The sequence below is a fragment of the Mustela putorius genome, unplaced genomic scaffold, assembly GCF_011764305.1.
Source record: "Mustela putorius furo isolate JIRA1106 unplaced genomic scaffold, ASM1176430v1.1 tig00003834_pilon_pilon_pilon, whole genome shotgun sequence".
NCBI classification, from domain to species: domain Eukaryota; kingdom Metazoa; phylum Chordata; class Mammalia; order Carnivora; family Mustelidae; genus Mustela; species Mustela putorius.
The window spans coordinates 60,301,908-60,329,407 of NW_025421987.1; the positions used below are offsets into that span (position 1 = coordinate 60,301,908).

Sequence of the window (27,500 nt, forward strand, 5' to 3'; positions counted from 1 at the left end):
GGATGAGTTTGAATTTATTTTAAAAATTCCTGCCTAAGAGAAAGAGAGAGCTCCATAAGCAAGAACTGTGTTTGAAGTGACTTTCAAAATGTGTGCCTTCTGCTTTAGGATAAAGCAATCCAATGAATTATTTTTTGTACCTCTTTGTGCTCTATTTACATATGAAATAAAACTAATTGGCTTCTGTCTGTACTAATCCAGCGAAGTTACTGGATCTGTGTAGAGCTATCATGGGGATCAATAGCAATCATCCATTTATTCCCTTTCTGGGTGTTTTTTGTTTGTTTGTTTGTTTTTTGTCTTTTTGTCAATAAGCAGATTAGACTTTTTGAAGCAGCTGTCACCTGACTTCAGGTTGGGGTCAGTCTGTCTCTGAAGTATTTACTAGAATTAAAATGAACCTTCAAAATGTCAAAGATGTATAACTTTTAAATCAAATAGTTGAAGGAAATAGCTTAAGGTTACCTGGCCATCCCTAAAAATAATTACATGATACAGTATGCATTTTCTTGAGTTGACTCTAGAGTTTTTATGTTTTATTATAAATGGAAAAAATAAGTGTGCTCCATTCATCATTTAAGATTTCATTCTGTGCATATGGACATGCAAACACTACGATTTGATCAACTCTACTATGTTCCTATAAATCTGTTTCCTATTGTTACACTAGAATTTCTAGATTCTGGATTCACATTCTACCATAAAGCAGGTAAATTTATAAATTCCACCGGTGTATCTCTGATCTTAGTTGGTGATCCCTTAGTTTTATATTGGGCTTGGAGGCTCTTTCTAAAGGGTTAAACAGTACGTAGCTCATACAAACCTGGGATACTCAAGAAATGCTACTAAAATCCAGCCATTTGAGATTATGACTGATTTCCTCTGACCTCTTTTTTTCTTATCCTCTGATTGGAGACCACTAGATTTTGCATCCTTTGATTGTAATAATTTTTATCACATTAGAACCTGAGGTCCTCTTAATGTAGATCAGTAACCTTTAATAATTACTAGTGTCTTGTTTGAGAGTTGCGCTTTTCTTTTTGTGGCAGGAAAACTTCAGTATATGTATCATTTTTGCAAAGGAAAAAACATATTTTGAACTATAAGATGATTCTTGATTATTCCAGCACAACTTTATAAGGCTGGTTCTGGTAATTAGATACTGGTAAGTTTTACAAGAAATTCCCTTCATAAAAGCAGCAGAATTTCTCTTTTAAAATAAAACTGGGAGTCTTAAACTGAAGTGAAGTGAATATGAGTTATTTTATATCTTTTTGGAAGATAACAAAGTGCAGAGGGTTTAGTTATGTTCTGTTTCATTCTGGGTTTGAAATTTTTGAGTAATAGCCTAAGGTCTTCGGTTGAACCATACTTTGCAACACCATAAGCACAAACTATACTAAAGAATAAAATACTTCTGAAGTTTACCATTTCTAGGAGCAAACAAATTACATTTTAGATATGAAGAACCTCTTTAATAAAATGTATTATTATATTTATAGGTTACTTATGATAGTGCTTTCTAGGGGCCAGGAATTATACTGCACAGACTTGTGTCTGTTTAAAATCCCTGTAAGTGTTAAACCTAGTCCAGCCCAGTCCCTGACACTTGAACTATAAGCCTTGATAATTCCTTGTTAATGGGGGAATTAGAAATTGCAGTAAGTTCTGAAATACATTTTGAAATCTGGGGGAAAAAAGGATTTTGTGCATAATAAATTCCATTTATTCAACTTGCTAGTTTATAAGGTTTATATTTGATTTGTGCAAAATTATAGTTGCAGTCGTATGCTAACTATAGCCACTTCTGTGATCAATAACTTAAATTTTAGAAGTTGATGATATTAATGAACCTCTAATTGTGAAATTTAAACAATTTTCCTTGCTTACCTAACCTGTTACTGTTGCTAAGACAAGCATAGAAGGGAGTTAACTAAGCATTCCTATTTGCTGTGTCCACACAGCAAAATGGTGTCTGTCTCCTTGATCTTTCTCTGCTATATGCTGTATACTTTTAACACCCGCTTGGCCAGTAAAGAACCTTTACATGGTCATCACAATGAAAGGGTATGCTCTTAGTGAGAATGCCAGTGACTCTTCCCTTTCACATTTTACAGAAACCAGTGATTTGCAAGTATGTGTGCCACAGAATGTGCCAGGAGTATATTAGAATCTCCCATGACTAAGTTATTTGAGAAGGAGTTCAGGAAATTTATACTATTTATGCAAATGGATGTCCTTTATTTTGGCTCTATTGCTTCTAGGAAGGATTTGTTAATTCTCTTTATGTGAAACATAGCACTTCTCATATGACTGGAAAATATGTTTAGGGCAAGCTTAGAGGAATTTCTCTTTGTTAACAATTTTTTTTCTTTTGGGGGGTGCCTGGGTGGCTCAGTCAGTTAAGTGTCTGCTTTTGACTCAGGTCATGATCTCAGGGGCCTGGGGTCAAGCCCAGCATCAGGCTCTCTGCTCAGTGGGGAGCTTGCTTCTCCTTCTCCCTCTGCTCTGCTGCTCCCCCTGCTTGTTCATTCTCTCTCTTTTTCTCTGTGTCAAATAAATAAATAAAATTTTAAAAAAAAATTTTCTTTTTGGACTGAGATTTTTTTTTTTAACTGTCCCTTCTCATTTAACATATAGCCATAGAGTTTGGGTGACCTTTGCTTGAAATTTTTATCAGCACTGAAGAGTGGGGGAAGAATGGCAGGGATAGAGGCCCAAGGGTGAATTTGCTTGCACTGTGTATGCTCTCAGGATCTTGCCTGCACCTTGTGATCTTCACAGCTCCTGCAGCTGATCAGGGCGTAGAGAGGGCAAACGGCACAAAATACTCTAAATAATTTCCTGCTGCGGTTGGTCTTTGGTTTCTGACTGCCACCTGGCTTTGCTCTTTCATTTCATTTCCAGGCGTTGAGAGAATAAAAATAAGCACAGGAGAAATAGATTTGCCTTCTGAGGTAATAAAAAGAAAGATATCCTTGAATGGGGGTAGAATTTATGAAACACAAGGCACTTTGCTTGCTTAAGACGTTTGATTGTCCAAATGCTGCCACACATCAGAAGCCTTGTATAAAGGATTCTACAATTGATTTGTTACCAAAAATTTAGGCTATCTTAACTATTGATAAAACTGAATCTGTCAGAGAAACAGATTGGCTTCATAGATTCCTCTCCCCTAGAAAAAGTTACTGGTTTAAAGCCATATTGAAAGGTTTTGTGGTCACAGTTTATGATATGTACACAAGAAAAAAGGTATCTCCTAATATGTTTTCTGTAGGAAGCCTTTTTTTTTTTTTTTTTTTTTTTTTTCTTTAAGAAATTTGCTTAAAACTCTCAGGAAGTGTTGAATTCTCTGTATGGTTAGTCTGCATATATTCAAATCTCTAGTCTTGAGAGCTTCTTAGTCATCTCTGGGTTTCATAATAAGCCATCGAAGTGTATATTTTTAATTTGCTCATTTCAATTAGTTTATCTGTACTAAGTGGGGAAAAAGATAAGGCTAAGTTGAGAAAATTCTGAATAAAACCCTTTTATAAAGAGTTTGTAGTTTCAAAAGTTGATCTATAAATTAATAGCCTGTATTTTCTCCTGGTGGTTATTAGAAGATTTATTTTATGATAGTTGTTTATAATTATAATTTCATTTATGTGTAAATGAGTTCTGAGTTATTTGTGGTTATTTGAAAGCAATTATTTTAAGGTAATTTGAGCATTTACATACAATTGATTTTGTAATCAAGGAGGAAAACTGTATAAGCAAATATATTTTAGCCCTCTTCCAATGCTGTTTAATTCTATATTCACAAAATTTAATCAATCAGTATGGTGCCCTGAGTACATGGCAGTTTATATTGGCTACTTTGAGGTAAGATAGAAACTTCACAGTTCTAAAAATATTTCACTTAACAAATGGGATATTCACTCATCTTCATAAAAGGCAGTAACTGCATAATTTAAGGCAGTATAAGGTATGATACACATTTAAAAAAAAATCTGTTGTGTGCTTTCTATCCCAGCTATTGTAGAAATTAAGTTTCAGTTCCTCTTCAGGCCATGGTTGAGAAGTATGTCTCACTTAAGTTACCTTCTAGGAGCCTCAGGACATGTGACTGAACTTGGCTAAAAGTTAAGGCTGTATGACATTTCTGATGTCTTCAGAGTGCAAAATTTAATCCCATGCCTCTGTAAATAGATAGCAGTGAGATTTTCTGATCTCTTAGGTGTAATTTTTATTTATGAAAGATTTTTAGGCTTACCACATCTTATTAGAAGGTTCTTTTGTGTTCTTTCCTTTGATCTGGTAGTTTTGTAGTAAAAGCAAACAAAAAGCCCAACATAACAAAATTTAGTAGGTTCTTTTCCTCAAGTAGATATTATAATTTGCTTTTAGTGGTTGCATAGGGCAGAGGGGACTTCAGTGTATGGTATTTTTTAGGGTTTAGGAAGAACTTAGGTGTACTCAAATGTGTCTTGGTATAAAGGTTTTTGAGAATAAACTATGTTATGTGTTTGTTTAGTTCTTCTCATGCTTTTGGGGAATATAGAATTACAAAAGCTTAAAAATGATATTCGTTCATGTAGGGAATCTGCCTTCCTTTTGTCTCCTCTTATTTATCCTCTCATTTTTATTTCACAGTGTTCATTTCTATAATGACTTTAAGACTACAGTTAGGGGGTGCCTGGGTGGCTCAGTGGGTGAAGCCTCTGCTTTCGGCTCAGGTCATGATCTCAGGGTCCTGGGATCAAGTCTCGCATCGGGCTCTCTGCTCAGCGGGGAGCCTGCTTCCCCCTCTCTTTCTGCCTGCTTCTCTTCCTAGTTGTAATCTCTCTCTCTCTCTCTCTCTCTGTCAAATAAATGAATAAATAAAAATTTTTTAAAAGTAAGACCACAGTTAGATGTCTCACAATTTGTAAATTAGCCATGGCATTTAACACACAACACAGATCAATGTGATGCTAGACAGCATCCACTCACTAACTTGGTCCCTTCCCATTCACCTGTTTCCAAGATGTCTCAGGAGGCACCAAGGGAGCAGTCAGAATTTTGTCTTAAAATGATCACCGTTTTAAGAATTGATTCCTGGAAACTCATTGTATCTTAAAGTGAAGAATATTTTTGCAGGGGGCCTGGGTGGCTCAGTGGGTTAAGCCTCTACCTTCAGCGCAGGTCATGATCTCAGGGTCCTGGGATGGAGCCCCGCATCAGCTCTCTGTTCAGTGGGGAGCCTGCTCCCCCCCACCCACCGCCTGCCTCTCTGCCTACTTGTGATCTCACTCTCTGTCAAATAAATAAATAAAATCTTAAAAAATATATATATATTTGCCTACCCAAAATTGTTTGAGATATTTAGAACGATGAGCTAAATCCATGATCCAAGTTTGATGTTAATTGTTTTACAGAGTGAGCTAAGCCTCAGCAATCCTGTCTTGATTTGGTCAGGGTCTCTTTAGAGGTGGACCGATTTAATTGTCAACATTTGATTCTTAGCCCACGCACAACTACTGAGGGTCATATGTGTAATAATGGAAACTTCTAATTTTGATCTGTAGGCATGTCTGTATTTATAGCTACTTCTGGATACAAAGAGGGAAAATCCAGTTGGTACTAAGACCCATGTCATAGTGTAGAAGTTAAATATAGAATTTTAACCTCTGCTACATATTGAAAGATGTTGCTTATAGAAAATTTTTTATTGCCCCAGTAACTCTGTATTTGAGTCGGTATTAGCAAAAATCTTAATAACAGAATGAATGACAGTTTACTATGCTTCTGAAGCATAAAGTTAGAATACGTAGTCCTCTGAAGTTAAATAACTACACTGCTCTCACAAAATACGTTGGTATTTTATATGCCATGGCTTGATTCTCATCATCTTGTAACATATTTGAAGGGATATATAAACTGCTAGATACTCCAACATTGCTAAATGAGTTCTGGAAACATCAAAGCCAGGTATCAAAAGCCAGCTATATTTTGTGTGCCTGTGAAATTTCTTTAGCAGCAGCAAACATGTCCCATCTGTCATGCCTGTCTCAAGTCCATAGCAGAAGAGCTTAAATACTCTATATACTTCATTTGATCTTTATCCTACTATTGTTAATGACCCTCAGTTTTGGGAGAAATTTTCACTCTACATCACAGTAATAAAATGAGAGGACCTATTAATTGTGTCTAGTTAGTCGGCTGATTAGAGCAGGTGTGAATTAGTTTGACATCACAGATTTATCCTTGTAGGAAAATAGTTAACTCTTAGAGGATGGAAGACAAATTTCTGAAATCTAGCCCCTCTGGTTAAAACTGCTCAGAGTAGGGTCAAAAAATTTAATTGACCATTGCTAAAGACTGACTTCTGTATTTTAGTTCCATCATCTTCCCACTTAAACGTGTTCCACCTCCTATAATTCCTGTCTCCTATAATGGCACCTTACCCAGTCATCCAGATCAGAAAAATGGGACACATCCTAGACTCTACATTCCCTTCGGCCTCACATGTAATCCCTATCTTGTGCAGTCAGATTTTGACTCTTTAATAACTTTCAGAGTCTCCCTGCTATTGCCTCCTTAGTTCTCTATCATCATTTGTCTTGAATAGTTCTAATAGTTACAGATGGCTAAGTCTAAGAATAATAAGTAATAATAATAATGAAAAACATGCTGATAAATATTTAGCAAGTAAGTGCCTGTCTCCACCCTTTCCCTCCTTTTCCCCACTGTGTCCTACCTAAGATAAACAAATCAGTCCTCCACACCATCATTGTTGGAGTAGCTTTTTAAAAGGCGAGTCTGAACTTTCTTGAAAACAGCCCAGTGATTCCTACTGCCCACAGAATCAAGTCCTGACCTCTTAACCCAGCATACAAAGCTTTTCATTATCTGGCCCCAGCCAACATATCCAGTCCAGTCTTATCTCTTATCATCCCCCTCACACACATAACACTCTGACCTCTCACATGAACTGTATGTACTGCCCACTCTTGGGTCTCTTGTGCCTTGTTTGGTTGGCTTCAGCACATGTCAGTCACTCTGCATGTGATGTCCTGCCTCCCATTGTCTGCGTGGTGGCCTGCCAGACTTGATTCTCATTTCATCTACTCTAGGATACCTCCCATGAATACCTTTCCTGACCCCATTTCCAGTAGAGGTAGGCCCTCTGCCTTTGAATTGTTCCCAGAGCACCTTTGTGCCATATTTCACACCATACCACTGGGTTTGCTTGTGTGTGTGTGTGTCTCTCTCTCTCTCTCAACTTACTGACTCTGGCCCATTTCATCTTATCCCCAGCACACAGTCCAGTGCTTAGTCAGTGTGTCTACTTAGGATTTTTTTGTTTTTCACATTTCTTTATTGGTTTCAAACAACTTATAAATACAGAAAAATTGTCTAAAATGGTTATATTCCTTACTGGGCTCCCAAATGCATAATCCCAAGAACTATTTATCTAACAAAGAGATCATGTTCTTACTAATTTCTGTTTCATTAAACTTAAAAATAGTTTTGGGTTTTCATTATGGTTCTGTTATTTACATCATGGTCCCCGCTTACTTTCTTTTGTATTTGAAGTGTACACAGAAGAAATGATGGTTGTGGGACATTTCTTTCTGACTTAGGTAGGTGTAGGTGCTCCATGCATAGATAATAAATAATTGAAAAATGTCTTACTTGGTATGTCAAGTTATTTGTTGAGTAGGGGGAGAATCATTGTTATAAAGCATCTAAATTATGAGAATGGGTGTTATTTTCAGAATTTTAGATTAGTTTTGTATCTGGATTCTTACATCGGTATGTGTGGTAGTGTGTTTGTTGGTGAAGCATACAGAAGCAGAATTGTTAATATTTCAGCAGTCCTAGTTCATTCTTTTGTAGCAAAAATCATCAATCTGTTTATAAGATTTTTTTCCTGATTCATCTTGATAGGGTTATATCTTGGGGAAGTCAGTACTGATTAATTTAGCCACATGATATATTTAGTTAAATCTAAATCCTATATAGTGGCCATCTCCCATACTCTCTCTTTTCTGGCCATCCCTCAGTGGGGGATGTCTTTAGGCCTTATAGAGTTCTCATCTACCAGGATTATTGCACCCTGCTTTACAGAGCTTCCCTCTACCTCCGAATCTCTAGCATTGTCTGTTTTGCTCAATCTTCACACATCCAGTATTTACTGCTTCGACCCTTTATCACCTCAATACTCTAAATTTGTACTCTTAAATTTGAGGCTCTGAGATCCTGGGCTTACTTCCTCAGTTCATGGCCTGACATCTTTCATGTTGCCTATTTTACGCTAGTTCACGTGTCCTTATCTGCTTTGTACCCCTGTTTAATAGAGTTCCTTTTCCAGCTACTTGCATTTCTCCTGTCCCTCCCTGTCCCTACCCTTCTTCAACAAGCAAAATGCTTGAATTATTTTTTTCTTGTTCTTTTACACAATCCTGGTATTTATTTTCTTTCTTTACCGGTATTTTTTCCTATTATTTAAACTATTCCTAAAATCCTTTCTCTTAGAAAAAGCTATGTTTGATACAGTAAAGCCTCTTAACTTTTCCTGACTTGATCCATTCCTAGACACCAGTAACCACCTCTTGTTCCATAATGCTGCATGCTAATTCTTTATCCTCTCATTCCCAGGATGTACTTGCGACTGATGAGTTTAGTAGGCAGATTGTACGGACTCTGGTTTTATGTTTTGTTAGTTATTTCTCTCTTGAAGCCCCTGTAAGCCAGGAACTACATCTGTTTAATTCTTTGTGTATTGCCTAATACAGCCCACCATCACCATTACCACACATACATGACTCATAAATGCTTTCTCATAATAGGAGACAATGGTTTGATAAAGAAGAGTGGTGTATGTTGAACATTTGGCATCTGTATCGCATGCATTTTTTACTGATGCAGATGGAGGAGAAAAGAAATTCTTGGCTTTGGATTTTTTAAGCATTCCCTGTTTAAGGGAGAGCAGGTGGTAAAATTAATCTTATAAAAAGATAATTTAATGTTTTTCAAATTTGTTGTTTTGTCTCTGCAAAGTCTAGAAAAGCATATTGAAAATCAAATAGAGCTAAAACAGTACTTTGATACATCAATCCAAAGAACAGTTGATTGTAGTAAATTAGGATTTGTCATAGAAATTTCATAATATCCAATGGACTGAAATGCATAGAGGATGTGGCAAAAGCTGCAGTTTTAGATGTCTTTCTCATGCAAATCATTATCTATGAAGTCTTAATAATACAGGCTTAAACAGAAATTGCTAGAGTGGTGTCCAGAATAAAATCTGGTACTTTAACAACAAAAAGCATTGGCTGTTTATAATGCATATTAACATAATAACTGCTGTTCTACGAATTCCTTAAAGAAAATACTGAGGATTTAACTCATAATTGGGAACACTTACTGGGAAGTGAACTTAAAGCAAGAAAATCTGTTTAGATCTGGAAATTATGTTAAGAGGGAGAAACAGGTTAATATCTCTTGGCTCGATATCAGATTCTCCTAAAATTAAGTGAAAAACGTTTAAGCAACTTGATGTGAGGTTTAGTTTAGGTATAGGAGTTCCGGTTTTCAGCATTTGTTCTACTTTTTTAAAGAGTTTTCCAGAAACACTTTTTCCTTTTGAATTAAGTCCCCTTATTTAACATAAATAATTTTAAACCAAGAAGTGTCCAAATGTAACTTTAAACTACATTTTATTGTCTTATTTCCATTTCACACTTAATTAAAAGTATATGGTACTTTTAAGATCATATCCTCCTTCCTTCTTCCTTCCATCCTTCCTTCCTTCCTGTCTGTTCTCCTAAGCAGGGAATTAGGGTTTGGGGAAATGCCTTAGGAATTTTTAAAGGAACATACTGCTTTTATTAAGTTACATGCTTCATTGGCACCATTAGTTGGATATATGACTTGAGGTGGTTTTTTTCCCCCCCCCAAATAGAATCTGTTTAAAAAATTATGAACATGAGGATAGAGGATGGTAGATTTGCCAGGGGTGTTTATTGAGAAATGTTAATAGGCATACATGGAAAAAAAGGAAGAGAGCGTTGTGACAATTTTGGAAGGATACTTTATAGCCCTCATCATGGTGCTTCAGTATTTACCTAGTATATTAAAGGGGCTGAAGAGTGGCTGCAATAAGTAAATTGTTTAATTTTGTGTAACCAAGTTTTTTTCAAACATTTGACCACAAAATGCTTTTTACACAGAATACCTATTAACAGTCCTTGAAACAAGTGTTCCTAGAGCAGAATTTGGAAAGTGTTGTACTAACCAACAAAACCCCTAGGTCAAAATTAATACCTTTTCAAAATTCTAATTTACAACAAGGAAATAAGTTGAATATTGGGAATATTTGTTCCAACACCTGGATTCACATGAACCAGTCATTTTGAGTACACTATATCTGGAGTATCCTGTGTATTATAGACCTCCATTTAGAAATCTGTGGTGGATGGGCTCCTGGGTGGCTTAGTTGGCAAAGCGTTTGTAGGTCATGATTTCAGGATCCTGGGATCAAGCCCATATCAGGCTCCCTACTGCAGGGAGCCTGCTTCTCCTTCTCTCCCCTGCCCCTGCTCATGCTGTCTCTCACTATCCCTCTCAAATAAATAAGTAAAATGTTTTTAAAAAAGAAAGAAAGAAAGAAAGAACTCCATTATGAAAAGGGTAGAAAGATGAAGGAATGTGTCTGGAAACTTTGTCACTCTGCTGATATCTATGATGTTACTTTATGATGTATTTTATTTTTCATATGTTCTTAGGGATATCTTGAAAAATACACAAAAAGAACAATACAATGAACATTTTTCCAGTTATTTAAAATAATGGTTAAGATATTTCAAACACTAGATGAAGTTCCATTAGAAAAGAGATTTTAAATGGACCACCCATTAGAATTCCTTAAATGATATTGATTCATATAATGGGATTTTCCCCCCAAAGTATTGAGATATTTATGAAGTGCTGATTCAGCAGCAGCAGACAAGAGATAACAAAATGACAAAAATATTCTCACAGCCAAACTTCATAATAATCCAAACTATCTTGCTCTTCATGTTTTGCCAACTTCTCCCCCTCCAACCCCCGGGACAAAAGATAGTATTGATATTGGGTAAAATAGCAATACTGGTCTCATCTGGGGTTTGGTGGGTTTTTTTGTTTTTCTTTTTTTCTCTTTTCATCAGGCAATATTGTGTATTTTGTGTTGATAAGTAAACTGATAACTCTGGGAAAAAAGGCAAGCTTTAAGAGAAGTTTCTTTTGTTTCTCTGTCAGCTTCATCTTCAAACTGACTCCCTGATTGGCTGAAACCCGGGTTTGGGGGAGGGTGGGATTATGTTGATTGGTTTAGGTCTGTGATACTGTGATACTGTGGGATAAACATCAGTCAGTGTGGTACCATAACTCCATGGCCTGGAACCTTTGGTCTTGTTAAGAAAAGGCATGTAGGAGGGGCGCCTGGGTGGCTCTGTGGGTTAAAGCCTCTGCCTTCGGCTCAGGTCATGATCCCAGAGTTCTGGGATCGAGCCCCGAATGGAGCCCCGCATTGGGCTCTCTGCTCAGCAGGGAGCCTGCTTCCCTTCCTCTCTGCCTGCCTCTCTGCCTATTTGTGGTCTGTCTGCCAAATAAATAAATAAAATCTTAAAAAAAAAAAAAAAGGCATGTAGGAAATGGAGAAACAACCAGTAGTGTCCTTTTTACTCCAAATAAGTTTTGAAAATTCTACAGCATGCTATACTACATATTTTTAATGTCTGATGAGATGTTTAGATATTTCTATTTTGCAAATATATTAACAGTTCTTTTTTTGGGGGGGTCTTTTTAGAGGACAAGAATTTTGGGCAGATTTGAATGCCATGAATGTGTATGAAACAACTGAATTTGACCAACTACGAAGGCTGTCCACACCACCCTCTAGCAATGTAAACTCTATTTACCACACAGTCTGGAAGTTCTTCTGTAGGGACCACTTTGGATGGAGAGAGTATCCTGAGGTATTTACAGGTTCTTTTCCCCAAAAGTGCATTTAAATTTGTCTTATCTTTCACTGTCCTTTCCTTCTAATCCTTTACAACAGTGACTAAACAGAACAACAAATATAAGAGCTTACTGATACAAAATGGAGTCTGTTGATATAATTAACATTATTCTCAATTTTTCTGAGGATGTATTTCTTTTCACTGATCTGGAATCCATAAATACCACTGTTATCAGAGAGGTAAAATGCTTTCCTCAGTATCATAATACTGTAGAGACCAATATTTACATGGTAAGTACTCAGACATAGTGCTCCTTTAGAATAATTTTAATGAGATGAGCACTAGTATATTTCTAGCTGTTTCTGGCTCCTTGGCTCATGTTCACTGAATCATGTGTTATACTTAGCATCTCGGAAGTCTAATGGGAAACAAGCACTCTTAAGCCCCTGGAAGAAATACTTGAAAATGTTTATTGAGCTGTGGTCAGGCAAATCAGTCATTTAAAATTGTGTCATATGTGTACATGGATCCTTAGTGTGAGATGGTAAGAATAGCTTCTAAATCAAATCACAAAGTAAGGTTTTAAAATGATGATGGGTTTACTTTGCCTCTTAATGAGAATTCAGAGTCAAATTTTAAAACAATGAAATGGACTTTAGAGATTAATTTTACATTCCAAAGATCTGACTTCTTTGATTTGATTAAATTCATTTCCAGCATTACAAAAAGGGATAACTGACTTCTTTACCCTTTGGAATTTTCTTTTAAGGCAATAGCAAAAGAAAACTACCTAAGTATAATATTAATTGGTTAATAATACATAATGGAATTAAGATTTCTGAGACTCTTTTAAGTAATCACTAGTATCTAATACCTTCCAAGGAGAATAAAAGACTATTTAAAATGTATTCTCAGAATACATGTCCCTGTGTTTTTCCTCTGAAAGATTTCTTGGATTTGGAACTTAACTAGTTTCTTTGAACTATATACACTACTATCTTTGATCCTCTTCTGAAAATTCCCTTAAGAAATATAAACAAATTTCTAGGACATTGTTAAAGCCTCAAAATAGAGTTGATCCCTGGGCCTCACATGTTTCATAATAGAAATCCATGCTCTTCTGAAGAAGGAGCATCTTTCTATTCTGTTTCTTTCCCCCCTTGCCCCTCCCCAAAAATCCTGAGTGTAAAGGGAATTAATTTGACTCTCTGCACTTTATTGAACCTTTTCTGATGTTAACATCAAGGTTAACTATTTTTGCCTTTAGTTACAGTAACATTTTTTCATATTTCCTAGTGATTGTTTTTTTCTAACTTCTTTTTCCTTTACCTTCTATTTTCTACTCCAGTCTGTTATTCGACTGATTGAAGAAGCCAACTCTCGAGGTCTGAAAGAGGTCCGATTTATGATGTGGAACAACCACTACATTCTTCACAACTCATTCTTCAGGAGAGAAATAAAAAGGAGACCCCTCTTCCGCTCCTGTTTTACACTGCTTCCGTATTTACAGTAAGTGTCAGTGGAAAGCCTTATCTTTACTCTCATTTTATGTAAATATACAACTGAATGACAAAGAGTAAAAGATTTTAAATTAAGAGGCCAACTTGGTTAATACTTCTAGAATGTGAAATTTTGAGTTATTCTATGGGTTTAATTCTTCAGAATAGAGTTCAGATAAGCTACAATTAACCTAACTAAAAGAGTGATTATCCAGTTGATTTTTTTGAACTGAAAAGCAAAGAGAAGTAACATTTTTGTACAACAAAAAGTAATTATATCGGGGATAAGGCAGTTTTTTGCATTTGCTTCCTGAAAGATTGAGTTTCCTGATGATAACCATCCATGTAATGGTGCTGCTTCCCAGAACAGGTAAACTGCAAGGTCAAGCAGGGAGAGCCCTTCAAGGTGGCATTCTCCAGTTCTTCTTCCTTGAGTGAATTTTAATAGGAAAGATTCTTCTCAAAGAATCTGCATTCTCATTTTCTATGTAAGGCCCACCTTCCTGTAATATTCCCTAAAATTACCTGTCATACTTCTAGGTTGAAACTGATTTTAACCTTCTGAATTGTAGGTGAGCTCTTCCATTTTCTCAAGTCCTCTTCCCCACCCCAGATAGCCCATCAGTATATCTCCATAGATGCAAAAAGGTGGAGCCTGTTACCAGTAGCATGGCCATCTTTGAAAATTAGGAACTCTAGGGAAATCTTTGTGTACTCTCATCGGATATACCATATTTAGAGGCTGCTTTTTAGAAATAATGCTAGATTTACTTGGTTTTATGAACTGGGGAGGTCTAGAGTAATACTGGTTTTTCTCTTCTACTTATCTTAGAGATGCTGTTTTTATATTCTGACTAGTTTGTTTGTTTGTTTGTTTTTCAGTCTCAAACTGTATTTTTCCCAGATCATTATGACAGAATTTTAATGATTCTAATTATGAGATTGCAAAAGGAACATTAAAAACAAAATACAAATGAATAAAAATCCCTGAAATGCTCAGTATCCAAAAGCAATTTTTAGTAAGGCTGGTTAAGAAATATATGCTGGCTTTGGGTAAATGTGTGCTTTCTTCCTAGTCCAAGTGTGAAAAATTTTACCTTGTAGGGTTTTTTTTTTTATTAGAAACTAATAAAAATGCCATTTCTGTGATTTCACTAGCACAGCTGGAGATAGTGTCAGCGTCCAGTAGTTAGGAACATATTGTCCTCCTAGTGAGATGGTAGAACTCATTAGTGAGACCAGCAGCTTGGCATGCTGAGCCAATCAAGCAAGATGGAGCTTCTGAGTGAGAGTAAGAATGCTCATTCGAGTGCTGCATTGATGGGGGACTTTTACAAAATGGTGAACATTGATTTGTTTCAACCCTAAGACAAGTAATTATGAAATAATCCCTCCCCCTCTTTTAAAATTTAGGCTTATTTTGTAAAAGTACGAACTATGAAAATACTATAAGCAGTATTAGAATTAGTGCCACAAATTTGGCACCTTACTATAAGGTAAACCTATAATGTAGGCTTATAAGAGAACAAAGAAAGTCAGTCTGTTATTTCTTCCTTTTTCTTTCTAAAATCTCCTGTTTAGTCTTTTTGTCTAAAACAGCGTTAATCAGGTATAAAGTAAGAGCTTAGCAAATCAAAGAGATTACGCAGACACTTCAATGAGAAAAGAGCAGAGAAACAAGCAGCAAGTTCACCAGGATGGAATGGGTAAATGCAGCCCTTCAGTTCCTATCTGCCCTAGAGTCTGGGGCCCTGAGGCACTCAGACTGGCCTAGTGGAGAGTAGAGAGGGATTAGTTTTAAAAAGCAGGCTACAAAACAGATTCCAGAGAGACTATGATTTTAATCTTAGCCAGGAAGAAAGTTTTGTTTTTAAATGTTAGTAAATGTAGAGGGTCAGATTAAAACGTAAGTGTCAAAAAAGGCTATAGTAATCATGAAATAAGAGATGCCTAGAAATTGGGAATGCCAGAATAAGGGAGCTGAGGAGAGGGGCTGGCTGACTTAATCTATGAATTTTGACTCCTCCTAAGTGAGAATTTCCCTGGTGCTTTTAATTCCTTCCAGTTTCATTGAGCTATAACTCACCTACAACTCTGTCAGTTTAGGTAGGGTGTACAGCTAATAATTTGACATACATATATTGCAAAATGATTACCACAATGGAGTTTAGTTAACATCTATCACTCATAGTTACAAAGAAAGTATTATTTCCTGGTGCTTGCTGCTTTTCAGTGAGGTTGATAAAAAAGCTTATTCTTTAATATTCTTAGAATATTTAAGCTGAGGCTGCATAAGCAAACAAATCTCAAATTTAGAGGTGTAGGAGTTCATTTCAGCCAAAAGGACATCTATCCTGTGCAGTCACTCAGTGGTCATGGGAAAGCCTGATAGGGTTTTACTTCTCCCCCCAGAAAAGATAAAATGAATTAATTTTTACTTTGTCACTGAAAGTGGGTTAGGAAACATCTTCTGAAATGGCAAGGAGAGGGAAGGAGAGTGTAAAAGATGACCTTGAATTCTGAAAATCCATTCTTCAGAGGTCCTTGAGTGCAAGTTCTAGACCCTTCAACTTTGCCTCTTTGGAGAAGGCTGGTACAGCACTGTGAAGCACATGGTATGTCATTGGAATACCCATGAGCTAAACACAAACTCAGCAGCCTCAGAAAATAAAGCCACATTTATAACTGTGCTTGTAATATGTATTTCTAATTCATGGCAAGTGTAGTGTGTAGAAGTTCATCAGACAGCTGTCTATATGCATTTTAATGTTTTAGCCCAATTAAGATACTGGCTTATTAAAAGTAAGCATCTATAGATGGGAATGTATGATAATTATGAATATTAAATCTAATCTTAATGTTTTAGGATGGTTAGGATTTACTTATACAGGCTCATCTTCAAGTATCTATGAATCTTTTTTGGTCAGTGCCAGGATTTCAGTACGGCTGTGACAGCAGCCTAAAACCTGTTTTGGGTAAAGTGGTTGGGAGAATTTTTATTTTCCTTCCCCAACTCAGAAAACTCTTTGGCAGACGCCTGGGGAACTTAGTAGGTTAAGCCTGTGTCTTTGGCTCAGATCATGATCCCAGGGTCCTGGGATTGAGTCAACACATCAGACTCCTTGCTCAGCAGGGAGCCTGCTTCTCCCTCTGCCTGCAACCCCCCCTGCTTGTGCAAGTGCGCGCGCCCTCTCTCTCGCTCTTTCTGACAAATAAATAAAATCTTTAAAAAAAAAAAAAAAGAGAGAGAGAGAGAGAGAAACCTCTTTTGGTAACTTCAATTCCTAATAAACCTGGAAATCTGGTAGGCTGGAATTTACTCTTTTTGCAGAGCAGGACTAGAAGGAACAGCTAAAAATAGGGAACTTACACTCTGTGTTTCCTGCCATTTCTCCAGAATAGTGATGGCTTTTGAAGGAGTTACCTTTCAGAATCTGATTAAAGCAGTGGGGCCTCTCTTCAGAAGAATGTGCCCGTGAATGAAGGCTCCAGAGGAGTCTTTCGGGGCTTTATGAAAACGCCTCAGAGAACAAGAACTATTATGCCTCTTCCAGGAAGGTTAGAGAAGCCAGTGCCCCCTTTAAATTGACCCCTGAACTGTATGGATTCTGTAAGTCCTGGTTCCTCTCAGAACTCCTGTCTCTGTCTCCCAAGGGATCTTGAGGCATGCTAAATCGTAGGCACAACCACTTGAAGGGGGGCAGGTGTTAGAGAAGGCAGTTGTGCCTCTATAGCTTTTTAACTTCTTATCAAGCCATCTCTTAAAAGTCAAAAGACTGTGTGAGATGGAGGTGGTGGTAGTGGGAGTCAGGCAAACCTGCATTGCAGCCCTAATATACATCCATCACTTTCAAACCTTGAGGGGAAAGAGAAAGAGAGAGAGAGAGAGAGAGTGTGTGTGTGTGTGTGTATGAATTGTGAAGTATATAGCAGTGGAAAGAGTATGCATCTAGAAACTATGTAGATAGGCCTGGATTTAAATCCTGTCTCTGTTCTTTGCTACTATGCTAGCAGTTTCTTTATTTGAAAAGTACAGATATCCAAGCCTTATTGCTGGGTTGTTAGGACAGTAACTGATAATGTATGTAAAATGCCTGTCCATAGTATGTGCTTACTGTAAGGCAGCTTGATTAATGAGGAGGGTAATGGTAAGATATGCTCTTGCAGATGAGATGCACAGTCACTTACGGTTGTAACTTCTGTGTTACAAAACTCTTTTTGAAAATTTTTAGTTTAATCCATTTCACAGACTTACTGCTTCCTTGTGACCATCACTCTATGCTGAAGAGTGTTACGGTACCCTGGCCCTGAATCTGGGTCTCAGGGCCAGGAATTTCTCTCTCTGATCTTCCTTTTTGTTCTGTTTTGAAAATGGCCAAGAAATATAATTTAAATTTAAGCATTTAATTGAACATTAAATGCTTAATGTTCAGCTGCTACTTAATAGAAAGTCACCTGTCAAAGTGACTAAAACTAAATTTAAAGGTTCAAGGATACACATTCTGTTGTCTGAAGCTTAAAGTAATTCGTTTCATCTTAAGCACACCTAAGGCTATAAAATTTGGATACAATTGACGACCTTGTTATTAACACATGACATTGAAAGATGAAGCAAATGCCAAATGTCAGCTTTCAGTGCCTACTCCAGTGATTTTTGTTTGTGTTATACAGAAAGTATAAGCTTTTTAATTTTTTTTTTAAAGATTTAGAGAGAAAGAGAGCCATGTGTATGTATGCATGCAGGAGTGTGAGGCAGAAAGCAGAGGGAGAGAATCTTCAGGAAGACTCCCCCTGAGCATGGAGCCTCCATAACCCATAAGATCATGACATGAGCCTAAACCAAGAGTTGGACACTTAACCACTTGAGCCACGCAGGCACCTCTAAGCTTTTTTATTTTTAATATTTCATGTCATCTTCCTGTAAGCTCCTTCTTTCCTGCCTGCCTTTGTCTCCCCATCAATCTGCTCCCCGCCACCTATAGAGCCTTTAGTCATGGTAAATTTTCTGCTTAGTACAGCAAAGTTTGAAGAATACATATATTATCACTGCTCTCTTAGAGTTTCTTTAACTGTATAGGCAAAAGAGGAGTCTACAGTTCAAAGTGAAGATATTTATAAATTGTCCCTTGCTTGCCTGCCTGCCTGTAGCAGTACATTCCAGAGTTTTCTCCACAAGGAGGAGGCTGGGAAGAAACTAATAATAGGTTAACTGTGTATAGGCAATGTCACTTGGAGACTTTTTTTTTAAATACATAGCATATTCTATATTGTTTTTTAAAACAAGCACTTAAACTATACAAATTACAATTTTAGGTACTGCTTTAGAGTGCTATAATATGAGATGTACTTAAATGTTTTACATTGACATTTCTTCCTCTCCCTTCCAGGACACTTGGTGGTGTTCCCACACAGGCTCCTCCGCCTCTTGAAGCAACTTCATCATCACAGATCATCTGCCCTGATGGGGTCACCTCAGCAAACTTTTACCCTGAAACTTGGATTTATATGCATCCATCTCAGGACTTCATCCAAGTGCCTGTTTCTGTAGAGGACAAAAGTTATCGAATCATCTATAATCTTTTTCATAAGACTGTGCCTGAGTTTAAATATAGAATTTTGCAAATACTGAGAGTCCAAAACCAGTTTCTTTGGGAGAAATATAAAAGGTGAGTCAGCAGTACGACAAATTTAAGAGCTTTTCTTAACCCACTGAGCCACCCAGGCGCCCTAAGAGCTTTTCTTAATGTACTAATGATAGATGCAGAACATAATAGTAAAGACTTTCACAAAATCTATTATGTTTGTATTTTTTCATGTATTAACTCATACATACTCTTCATAACAGACCATGTAAGTTCAGTAACTTGCCACAGGACCTACAGCTAATCAGATAGATATGTGCTGGAGTTTGAACTTTGGCAGTCTAGCACCAGAGGCTTTGCTTTTAATTACTTGACTATGCTGCCTCTCAAATCAACAAAAAGCAAATGTAGTACAAAAGGAATACATGCAGGTTTGAGTAATCTCAGAATTAAGAGATACTCAGGTTGGTGGAATTCGACAAAGAAGTTATCCTGAGAAAGTAAGGTTGTGAACTAGATTTGAAATGGAAGAGATAGCAAGTGAATAAGTGTTGGGGTGGCGGGGGGGAAAGGGGCTCTTCTTGCCTGCAGTGGAAAAGATCATTTTAAACTTTTAATATGATCTCTGATGGCATTTTGCCCTTGAAAGCTACTTTAACATTTCCTCGTCATTGAAACCATAATGAGTTTATGACTACATCTTGCCTGTTAAATTGATCTATACCTTCCTTCTTCTGAATTCCCTGTCCACTCTTTTCATTAGGAAAAAGGAATATATGAACAGGAAAATGTTTGGCCGTGACAGGATAATCAATGAGAGACATTTATTTCATGGAACATCCCAGGATGTGGTAGATGGAATCTGCAAGCACAACTTTGACCCTCGAGTCTGTGGAAAGCATGCTACAATGTTTGGACAAGGCAGTTATTTTGCAAAGAAGGCAAGCTATTCTCATAACTTTTCTAAGAAGTCCTCCAAAGGAGTCCATTTCATGTTTCTGGCCAAAGTGCTAACTGGCAGATACACGATGGGCAGTCATGGCATGAGAAGACCCCCTCCTGTCAATCCAGGCAGTGTTACCAGTGACCTGTATGACTCTTGTGTGGATAATTTCTTTGAGCCTCAGATTTTTGTCATTTTTAATGATGATCAGAGTTACCCTTATTTTGTTATCCAATATGAAGAAGTCAGTAACACTGTTTCCATTTGAAAAATCTTGGTACTGCTAAATTATTTGATACGAACTCAATCCAGCATTTGTAGCAGGTTTTGGATAGGTGGGACAGAGTGGGGAACAGCATTGGACATTAATAGGGCACTTTTAAGACCCATTTTTTAAGTGCTAGAAAGTGAAAAATTTTTTAAAGAAAAACACGAGTTTTAAAATGACCACTTATTCTTTAATTATTTACTAATTGTTGTTAGTGTACTCAGTGTGGAAAAGACTACAGATTGCCTACTCTTTTTATTCACACTTGTACATATAGGCAGCAATGGTATTAGAAGCATTTTTTTTTTTTTTTTTTATTTATTTGATAGAGAGAAATCACAAGTAGACGGAGAGGCAGACAGAGAGAGAGAGGGGAAGCAGGCTCCCTGCTGAGCAGAGAGCCCGATGCGGGACTCGACCCCAGGACCCTGAGATCATGACCTGAGCCGAAGGCAGTGGCTCAACCCACTGAGCCACCCAGGTGCCCCTAGAAGCATTTTTAAAAAGAAACTGAACAGCCTAACCAATTAAATGTGACTTAAGCCTGGTAGAAGTTTGGCCAAATGAAATGGAGGCTGTGAGCAAAGTGAGGATTCTGTTATTTAAAATGATAAAACAACTGGAGCTAATACTACCATACTTATTCCCTGTCCAAAGCATCACTTACGGTGTAGGATAAGTTCATGAAATTCTGGTGGGTGGAAGGAAGTTTTTATCCTAGCAGCAGAACTGAAATATATCACCCAAGCAGAGAGCATTGGTGACTTTAACTGTTCTGCAGAATTTACCTGAGGATTCAGAGGAAGTAAAAAAAAAAGGAACCATTTGAAAAATTTTTGTCGCCAGGAAGATTTTTCACTAACTGGTTATATGAAACATGATTCTTATGTTGTTAAAACTGCAGCCTTAGAAAACTCAGCCTCTTCCATTATCATCTACCCCAATCTGAAGGAGCTGGGCAGCTAATTTGGTTAAAGTCAGTCTTGAGGATTAGTAGTATTACTTTTAGAGTTTCCGACGTAGGCCCCGACTGAAGGTTTTAGAGAAAGGAAGTACATCTATAATTGAATTGTTAAGGCTTATTACCGTGCTTCGCACAAAGTAGACTCTCCAAAGTATTTGTTGGCTTGGAAATACTGTTAAAGGTGGTTATCCCACCCTTTGCCTGCTTTGCCAGATGCAGCTGGGTTCCCCGGCTGACTCTATTTTACACTACTTAATGGAAACACAAACTTGGAAATTGTGCCACTGACCCAGCTGGAGCAGTGTTCGGTGTGTATGCTAATACCTCAGTTCAGAGAGGTAGCAGCTAGGTATACTTTGCCTTAAGCAAAGCCAATACCCGGATTTACAAAAGTGGTAGTGGTCGTTCACAAAAGAATTCACTGTGGAATTCTTTCAGATACCAAGCTCTCCTAGTATGTTTGTGGCTATTTCATTTACACAAAACTTTTCAGGAACTCCTGTGTTGTTTGAAGCAAGATATATCTATCCTGATGTCTCAGTGAATCAGTCTGTTTAAGCACTTATCAGGGCTTCCACACAATTATTTATTTTGCCCTAGTTGATCTCGTTGTTTGCTGCCATTGGCATGAAACAGCCAACTGTGGCTGTTACAGTTGTACTTTCAGTCAATTATAACTTTGTAAACCAGTGATTCCCAATCTTTTTCAAGTTAAGACACCTTACCATTGCTTATTTGATTTTATGAAACTTGTTCCTTTTTTTTCTCCTTAAAGGAAAATAAAGCTTTATGACATATTTATTTTTTTAATAAAACTAAGCAAAAATAAAAGTTCCGGTAATTCTTTAAAACTTTTGTTGTTTTGGTTCCATTTAAGATAAGTGAATTCAGCACATAGTGGATGATCTGTCCTTAAATGCTTGTTGACTGGTTGAGTGAATATGTGACTGAGCGACTGAACAGACCCAATCAGAGCCTGCTGCTTAAACTTTTGTGCTCCAGGAGTCAGCAGAAACTATATTAGGTAGCAGTCACATGTAAGTTTCACAAGAGAAGACTGAATATTTTATTTTGCAGGTAAATATTTGAGGAAAAGGGAAAAGTTGTCATATCAGCAAACAGCTATAGTGAAAAATGAGCAGATTGTCCCCATCAACAGGTGCTGATGGAAACATGCGAAGGAATTTTAGAGATCTTGTCAGCACTTGAGCACCTTAGCTTTCAGCCAACTTAAAGTGATCTGATTTGGAAATGTGAGCATCTCTGACAGTACTTTCCCTCCAGTGTAATCATTTTTAAATTCCTGTATAGTACTGTATATTGTTTTAACTAAGCAAGAGCTGTGGAGTCAGCCTAAATTTTGTAATGGTTTCATGGCTTTAAAAACATACTGAAAAGCATTCAGTACATCTTTCTCCCTAGTGACACAACTGTAATTTAATTTACATCATTTCAGAAAGCTGGAGCTTAACTCTTTTAAACTATGGTTAAGATTGCTAGGGAGAGGCTGCAAACTCCTTGAGATATTCCGTTGTCATACAGTCTTGTAGACAGGAAGGCTTTTTTTATATGTGCAGAGTTTAGAAATACTGGATCCTTTATAATTATAAATTCTAAAACCCAACTCTGTGCTTTTTGCAACAAACCTGTTTATTTGGTAAATGATTATTGAGATATTGAAGAGAATCATGAGGGCCCTGTTCTTTAAAGAAGAATTTTTATTATGCTAGGTCTGAGACTGAAAAAGAATGTGTTCAACACCCAAACAGTGCTGTACAGTCAATTTAAATCAGAGGGGTTTTTCTTTCTTCATTTAAGGAAGGTAAGATGACTACAAAATGTTCCTGGTTTTTCTTACTTGGGATCAAATAATCAAAATGTATTTAGAAAATTCTGTATGATACTTCTAAAATCAAATCCATATTGTTTATGTTGTTGCTGTTGTGTGTGTGTGTGTTTAAATAACTTAAGCTCTTCAATTCTACCATAATTTTGGAAAAATCACCTTTTTTATGGTTAGTTTTCTCATATTTGAAACAAGTTTTTTTTGTTTTGTTTCATGGAGGTTTTTTTTTTGTTTTTTTTTTTTGAGAGACTACAAATAAGAAAAATCCAACTTTGAGATCCTATAATGCAAAAATGTTTTGTAAAGTCCTGTACTAAACTGATAGTGTTTTCATCTTCAAATTAAAAGCCAGATACAGGTGTGCCTGAATGGCTCAATTAGTTAATTACCTGCCTTTGGCTCAGGTCACCATCCCAGGGTTCCTGGGACTATTCCCTGCATCAGGCTCCTTGCTCAGGTTGGGGAGTCTGCTTTCCCTCTACACCTCCCCACTCCCATCCTCACTTGTGCTTTCTCTCAAATAAAATCTTTTTTTTTTTTTTTTTTAAGATTTTATTTATTTGACAGAGAGAGAGAAAGCCAGAGAGGGAACACAAGCAGGGGAAGTGGGAGAGGGAGAAGCAGACTCCCCACTGAGCATGGAGCCCAAAGTGGGGCTCGAGCCCAGGATCCTGGGATCTTGACTTGAGCCGAAGGCAGATGCTTAACTAAGTAAGCCACACAGGTGTGTTTTCTTTAGATACCTTTTCTTTAGAGAAGAGAGTGTTGGGTTTTAAAATCTGACGTACCCAGTTAATTGATTTAGGAACTTAGTGCAGGTAAGTTAAAGAAATGAAACAGTGCTTTATACCTTTTGCTAACTTTTCTCATAAGCTATCATGATAGAAAAATTTCCAGTTGAAAGGTTTCATCAGCATTATTAGTTGGTCTTATTTGATATGTTATTATTTAATTCGTGTATCTTCTGGGAGCCTGTCAGATGGAGCTCTTCTAAAGCTTCAGTCTCAGGTGAATGGAAATGTTTGTGTGTTAGAAGTGTCCCATGGACACTTTGCTAAATTTTCCAAGCTAGAGCAGAAGTGTCCAACCACTCTAAGAATATCGGAATTTCATGAACTTAATGTCCGTTAAGCACCTAATGATTAATAAAAGGAAAAATGATCAAAAGTTTCTATGAATTCAGTAGTCTTTTAATGAAAATTTGTGTACTTATCCCAGCCATATCTGCGTTTGATATGTAGGTTATACTTAGTCTACCGACAACATTCGGTGCTCAAATGAATTAATGGGCTACTTACAATAACTCCCATATGCCTCTAGATAGAGCTTATAGCCAACAGGCTGGAAGCCACTGGGCTAAACTATTTCTATATTCAAGTTTTATGACTGTATATATCTCCTTAATTGTATCTCAACTTTAAAAAGCCTTAATCAAATCAGACCACTGAGGGGCTCAAACTAGTGTTCAGTATCCTCTAACCCTTCTAATGCCTAATAAGTTTTAGGTGCCGAATTATCATTTGGCAGGCCCTCTGTTTAAATGCATCAGCTGCACTTCTATAATGCTTCTCGCAGTGCAGTGAGGACTGCATGCAATATATGTGAGTGACAAACACACTAAACAGCTGCTTCTCAGCTCCATGATAACAAGGAACTCTTCAATGCTCATCAGTTTATAAATCGGTTTTGAGCAGCAGTGATGGGTTTGGGGCATTAACCCACACTTTTCTGATAAGGCCCTACTTGAAGGTCTGTATTTCCTAGTATCTTTGTCGAGAATTTAAGTCCTAATTCCCAAGCTGAGTGCAATGAAATGTCCCACTTAGGAGAAGCAACGGTAAATCTAATTAGCACTGGTCTCAAGGTTCTAAGCTAAATGAACCCAGTAACTACAACTTTAGTTCCAACCACTCATAAATGTAACTTTTTCTTTAAGATTTTTTTTTGTTTGAGAGAGAACACAGGCAGGGAGAGTGGCAGGCAGAGGAAGAGGGAGAAGTAGCTCCTGGCTGAGCAGGGAGTACCATGCAGGGCTCGATCCCAGGACTCTGGGATCATGACCTGAGCTGAAGGCAGAGGCTTAACTGAGCCACCCAGGTGCCCCAATGTGACTTATTTCTAAATGCAAGTTTCTACCCATATGACTTACATTCTTCTAAAAATACAAGTTCATAGTCTTACTTTCATAGTTAACTTTGTAGACATATACAAGTCAGTGCTAGACAGGAGCGGGAATGCAGATTTTGTGAATCATGGTTATTCAATTTTGTGATGAATTGCTGTCATATATCAGAAAGCAATGACTTAGAAGCCTAAGAAAGTTACTCTACTCAATCTTAGTGTGTGGCTTGTGGACTAACTGAGATAAAAAAAATGTAAAGCAGTTAGCCCAGTGCCTAGCTCATAGTATACAATAAAATTTTGCCAGTGGTAGTAGTACAGTAGGCCAAGTAATAGCCCCCTAGGAACCTGTGACTGTGTTACATTATATAGCAGAAGAGGCTTTGCAGTTGTGATTCAATTAAGGATTTTGAGATGGGGAGATTATCTTAGGGAGCCCAATATAATCACAAGGGTTCTTACAAGAAGAAAGCAGAAGATAAGAGATGGGGATAGGCTATGCTGCTCCTTTTGAAGATGAAGAATGAGACCATAAGCCAAGAACTGCTGGCAATTTCTACAAGCCAGAAAAGGTAAGGAAATTGTCTTCCTGGGAGCTCCCAGAAGTACTGCAGCTCTGCTGACATCTTGATTTTAGGACTTCTAACCACCAGAACTGTAAGATAAGAAATTTGTTTTAAGCCATCAATGTGTGGCATTTTGTAATAACAATAAGAAAGTAATACAAGTAGTAAATATAATAGAAATCTTAAAGAATTATCAAGAACCTCATAATTTAGAAAAGAGCACTACAAATAAGAAAAATTCCCACGTTTGTTGGAAATTTTAAAAGGTTGTGTGAAATTCCAGGAGAGTAAACCACCAGTGGCTTTCTGAGAGTGGTATATACACACACTAAAGACAAACCTCACTTAAAATAAGGCTTCTTCTAAAGAGGTATTTACTGAATAAAGACAAGCACTATAGTGAATCAGATAGCCCAGTCGTCTTGAAAGGGAGAAAGCAAACTGCTTTAAAGAATTGGTGAAAAGAGGGAGGGATGGCAAGTTTTAGTACCAAGATTTTCTAAAAATGGGTTTTGTAAATTCAAGTCTCCTTTGAATGGTCTTTTGTTCATATAGGAAAAGAGCACACAATTATTTATTTTGTTGACTAGCTTCTAGTCTGGTAATTCTTCCTTGAAAGGACACTGTGCTCCATGATCTAGAGGGGCTTCCTTTGCCAAAAACAGGGTTTTTGTTTTTGTTGTTTTCCCCACCTCTTTTTGTTAAGGAATATCAGAAACTCTTGTCTTTGTAAAAGATTTCGTTGAAGTCTCAAATCTTAGTAAGAGTAACTCCACTCCTAAGTGTCTTCTTTTCCTTTATTCAGGAACTACTTATCAAAAGCCTGCATTGAAATTTACTTTAAAGGAGGGGACATCTAGTTAGTCAGCTTTGCTTTTCTTTTCTCTGTTGTACATTCTTCCAAAGAGTCTTGTGGAGAAGGTCAGGTTAATCAGATTGTTTGGTAAAAATGCATAAGGGTATCTTAAATCATAATGAATATAAGGAATTCTTTGTCATAACAAATTCAGAACAGGTTATTTCAACACTGCTTAATTCAAAAGTGCAGCATTTCCAAGGATTCTGTATAATTCCCTTGGTTCTCCCCTCATTGTTACTGCTCTGACCTCAAACACTACATCTCATTTGCAACATCCAAAAGTAGGAGAGGATGATCTTCATCTAGTGCCTTTTTTTTTTAATTTCAAAAGTTGGAAAAACCTTACAAAAGCACCCCAGTGTTCTGCCATGTTTGTATTATTGTTCTGGGTTGTATCATGTCCATCCCTAAACCAATCCTGGCAAGGAAGACAGAATCACTGTGAATGATTTGGACTAATCAACATTCACACCATAGGGCAAGTGAGTGATCCATTAAGCAAGTTGTCACCTGTATCTGAACAAATTACTAGTGAGGGGCAGCCTGGGTGGCTCAGTGGGTTAAAGCCTCGGCCTTCGGCTCAGGTCATGATCCCAGGGTCCTGGGATCAAGTCCTACATCAGGCTCTCTGCTCAGCAGGGAGCCTGCTTCCCCTTCTCTCTCTGCCTGCCTCTCTGCCTACTTGTGATCTCTGTCTGTCAAATAAATAAATAAAATCTTTAAAAAAAATTATTAGTGAGATAATTTATTCTTTTTTTTAAACTGGTCTTCAAAATCTGATGTATATTTTACTTTTTTCTTTTTTTTTTGATGTGTGGCCAGTCTTTTTCCCAAGATTATCTCACATTATTCTATTAATTTTCTTTCTTTCTTTCTTTTT

The 27,500-nt window shown here is 37.2% G+C and overlaps 1 protein-coding gene across 3 annotated transcripts in view; it reads left to right on the forward strand.

Moving 5' to 3' along the window:
* LOC101679266 (TCDD inducible poly(ADP-ribose) polymerase) overlaps nucleotides 1–20,567 on the forward strand; it is a 29,712-nt gene extending 9,145 nt beyond the window's left edge. For all 3 annotated transcript variants that reach the window (XM_045088550.1, XM_004755619.3, XM_045088551.1), the window contains 4 exons: nucleotides 11,819–11,987; nucleotides 13,321–13,481; nucleotides 18,859–19,137; nucleotides 19,817–20,567. In XM_045088550.1, the coding sequence (XP_044944485.1) occupies nucleotides 11,819–11,987; nucleotides 13,321–13,481; nucleotides 18,859–19,137; nucleotides 19,817–20,264 (1,057 nt within the window). In that variant the 3' untranslated portion in view covers nucleotides 20,265–20,567. The remainder of the gene's footprint in view (nucleotides 1–11,818; nucleotides 11,988–13,320; nucleotides 13,482–18,858; nucleotides 19,138–19,816) is intronic.
* Nucleotides 20,568–27,500: the final 6,933 nt, after the last annotated feature.